Source organism: Sceloporus undulatus, chromosome 6 (assembly GCF_019175285.1).
Source record: "Sceloporus undulatus isolate JIND9_A2432 ecotype Alabama chromosome 6, SceUnd_v1.1, whole genome shotgun sequence".
NCBI classification, from domain to species: Eukaryota; Metazoa; Chordata; class Lepidosauria; order Squamata; family Phrynosomatidae; genus Sceloporus; species Sceloporus undulatus.
Window position 1 is genome coordinate 1521155 of NC_056527.1, and position 3835 is coordinate 1524989.

The 3835-nt window shown below is 43.2% G+C and overlaps 1 protein-coding gene and 1 long non-coding RNA gene across 2 annotated transcripts in view; one reads left to right on the top strand and one right to left on the bottom strand.

Annotated features, from left to right (window-relative positions):
• The window catches only part of LOC121932834, a 16530-nt gene that overhangs the window by 8145 nt on the left and 4550 nt on the right, over positions 1-3835 (bottom strand). Inside the window, 1 exon segment of the mRNA XM_042471846.1 lies at positions 3200-3289. Coding sequence (XP_042327780.1) covers positions 3200-3289 — 90 coding nt within the window.
• Positions 1637-2486, top strand: LOC121933164. The gene is made up of 2 exons (XR_006104469.1): positions 1637-1780; positions 2073-2486. It is a non-coding gene; the product is annotated as an uncharacterized LOC121933164 (long non-coding RNA).

Below are 3835 nucleotides of genomic sequence, written 5' to 3' on the forward strand. Positions count from 1 at the left end.
ATGCTGCGGCCCTTTAATGCAGTTCCTCATGTTGTGGTGACCACCAATCATAAAATTGTAGTGTCACAGTTCCTAAGACCATTGGAAATATGTGTTTTCCAATGGTCTTAGGCGACCGCTGTGAAAGGGTCATTTGACCCCAAAGGGGTCAAGACCCACAGGGTGGGAACCGCTACTCTATCATGGAGTTTTCTTGGTTTTCTGGAATCATTTCTTGGTTTTCTGAGGCTGAGAGAGTGTGACTTGCCCACGGTCTCCCAGAGGGTTTCCATAGCTGAGCAGCCATTCGAACCCTGGTCTGCAGAGTCCTTGTCTAATTATTATTATTATTATTAACCTTTATTTATAAAGCGCTGTAAATTTACACAGCACTGTACATACAATCTTTCTAACTGGACGGTTCCCTGCCCTCGGGCTTACAATCTAGAAAGACACGACACAAAAGGAGAAGAGAGTGGTGGAGGGGAAGGGGATGAGGTCCAGCCGTTCTTCTCTACCTCCGAGGCCTGGACCAAGGCAGATGGACTGGAAACATAGGAAATGATAGAAGGAATCAACTGGATATAAAGCAATTTCCAATGCTACATCAAGCTGGTTGCATATTTTCAAGAAGTGCTGAATATGTATTTAGCTATGTCAAATTAAACATTTTAATTGGCTAGGTCATTTAATAGAGAGTCGGTGTGGTACAGTAGTTTAAGCACTGGACCGTGACCCTGGCGAACAGGGTTTGAATCCTGGCTCGACCATGTAAAAACCCATTGGGAGACCTTGGGCCAGTCACACTCTCTCAGCCTCAGAGGATGCCAATGGCAAACCCCCTCTGAAGAAACTTTCCAAGAAAACCCCATTATAAGTTTGCCTTAGGGCTGCTGTAAATCAGAAGCGACTCAAAGGCATGCAACAAACAAAAACAAAAGGTCATTTAATGCCTTTTAAACTTCCCCCCACATTTCTGTTCTAAGCCACTTTGGGTCCCATTTTAGGAGAAAGGCAGAATATCAGTCATAGAAATAAATCATCTTTCAGTTGCCCAAATGTTCTTGTTTGCCACCAAAATGTAATGACTTAGTAGTTTTTGAACTCTTAAGTGTTATCTTTAACATGATACTTTAAATACTGCAATTCCCTTTTTAAAAAAGAAAGGATCAGAAGTTGTTCTGCTAAATAATCTTCCATCTGTGTGCACATAATCCCATAATTTGTCTTGTACTAATAGAGATTGAGTGTCCCTGATCCAGAATTCCCAGATCTGAAATACTCCAAAATCTCAAACTGTCCAGAGGAGTGGCTGAAAGTGAGACAGTTTTGCTTTCTGATGTCTCAATGTACACAAACATTGTTCCATGCACAAAATTATTTTAAAATATTCTGTATAAAATTACCTCCAAACTATGTGTATAAAGTGTACATGAAACATAAATGAATTTCACATTAAGGCTTGGGTTCCATCTCCAAGATATTGCATTATGTATATGCAAATACTATTCCAAAAGAGGAAAACATCAGGAACACTTCTGGCCCCAAGCATTTTGGAGAAAGGAGACTCAACCTGTATAAGAATGTAAAGCCTTCCCTAGGGCTTAGAAATGAGCAACAAAATTGTCATTTGCCAATCCCTTTGTATGTTTCCCACAGGGAGCTACTCTCTATCCCATCCTGCGCTCTGCGCTGCATGACCCCAAGCAATATAAAAACCCGTCCCAGTTTGACCCGGCGCATTTCCTGGATGAAAAAGGAGAATTCAAGAAGAATGGAGCCGACATGCCTTTCTCTGCAGGTCTGGGCATTGGATGGGGGGACATCTTTAAGGTGGTCAGATTTTCACCCTGTTGTCCACAACAACACATTGTGCTGCCCAGAAAGTCACATCGCATCACCTCCTCTTCCTGTTTTCAGCCAACCTGCAGCCCAAAATCACAAATCGGGAGTTCTGGGGCACATCTAATTGCCGTGTCTATGGCTGCACTGCACTGCAGTTTGAAATGTCATGCTTGAAACCTCTGTTGGGAAAAGAATACCCAGTTTCCCCCCTGAACTAACAGGCCCTTCTGCTTTTCCTTCTCCTCCAGGCAAGAGGAACTGCCTTGGCGAAGGACTGGCCCGGATGCAGCTCTTCCTCTACATCACCACCATCTTGCAGAGTTTCCGCCTGAAGTATCCCCCGGGAGTCACCAAGATCAACCTCGTTCCCGACGTCAGTGGGTTCGGGAATATCCCACACCAAGTCGACTTCTGCTTCTGCCCACGCTAAGGGCATGAAAGGTCCCAAAATCTCTCCAACTGGGGCTCATCCAACTGCCATCATTTCCCTTTTCTGATTTTGCTTTAATTTAACACACACATCATTATAGAGCAGCGGTTCCCAAACTTTGGAGAGATACGAATTACTTCAAAGTGTTTGCAATCATGGTTTTACATTTTTGTAGATGACACCCCACGATAAAGGACAGGATGGAATCATAATCATAATAAAGCAACTGAGTTTATCTCATGCGTCTTCAACATTGCCGAAAAGTGCTTATTTTGAAGTCTGGGTGCTACGCAAATTACCTATTTATGTTTACTTAATCATCTATTAGTCAAACGATAAATCAATCGTTTTTTGTGGGTTTTTCAGGCTATGTGGTCAATGAGTGGCCTGCCTTGCAACCAGAAAGCTAGGGAGAGTTTGGGAAACTTTCCTCTTGGAGCAATAATTCCCAAACTTTGGTCTTTCTAGCATTTTGGACTTCGGTTCCTAGAAGTCCTAGCCAGCTTGGTCCAAAACATCTGGAGGACCAAAGTTTGGGAACCACTGCTATACAGAGAAAGAGCAGCTTGAGATCCCTTTAACTGCCACAGCCCCATATCTGATAAAATCCTGGGATTTGTAGTTTGTTGGAGCAAACTTCATTGTATGACTATGAAAGCTGGACAGTGAAGAAAGTGGGATGGAGAAGAGTTTTGGGGATGCTATGAGTGGCCAAAAAGACAAACAAATGGACAGCTTTATGGTGGGAGATGGAGGGTTTTATTACACGTTCATTGGCACATATCTAGACAAGAGGAGAAATAGCAGAAAAAGAGGAGTGTGGTTATTTCCAGAGCTGAGCTTCTTGTTCTCTTTGTTGCATAGATGTTACTCTAAGCATGGTGGGGCGGAGGTCGTTTTGGGCATCCTTTTTGGTCTTGAACCTTCTTATCCGAATCGCAGGGCTCCTAAGGCAATGCTCACGCCATGCTTCTTCACAAAGCTCTTGGCTTTCCCCCAGAACCGTCCCCAGCGTCCGCGGGTGATCCGACTCAGCTGCAGCGGGAATAATGGGACAGAGAAACGTCAAGGTGGGAACGGACCAAGCAGATACTTTAGTTATTGCACATTTATTCATAGCCCTTTTTAAATATCTGACCCTTAGCCCAAGTCCCATGGAAGTCCCTGGCCCAAAGCTTGCAAAGGGATTCAAGGCATGGCACAAAAGGAGAAAGGGGCGAAGAGGGAAGAGGCTCAGGGTCCATTTCTTATAAGTGTGAGAGACAGAGGCTGTGTGTCTACGCTGTAGAAATAATGCAGTTTAGAAAACACACAACAGGAGGGTTTCACAGAAAACACACACACACAAATTAGCTAGGGAGAAACTAACATTATAATAACACGCTATTACAACAATGGCTCAAAGGAATGAAACCACAACGCAACAATGATCAACAATGTCCATATTATTATGTATGTAATTACATACATAATATGTATCATTAATATGTATTATCATGTATGTAGTAATACTGTCCCCAGATAGATGGAGATGGAGTAGAGATACAGACAGACACAGAGACAGACACAGAGATAGATACT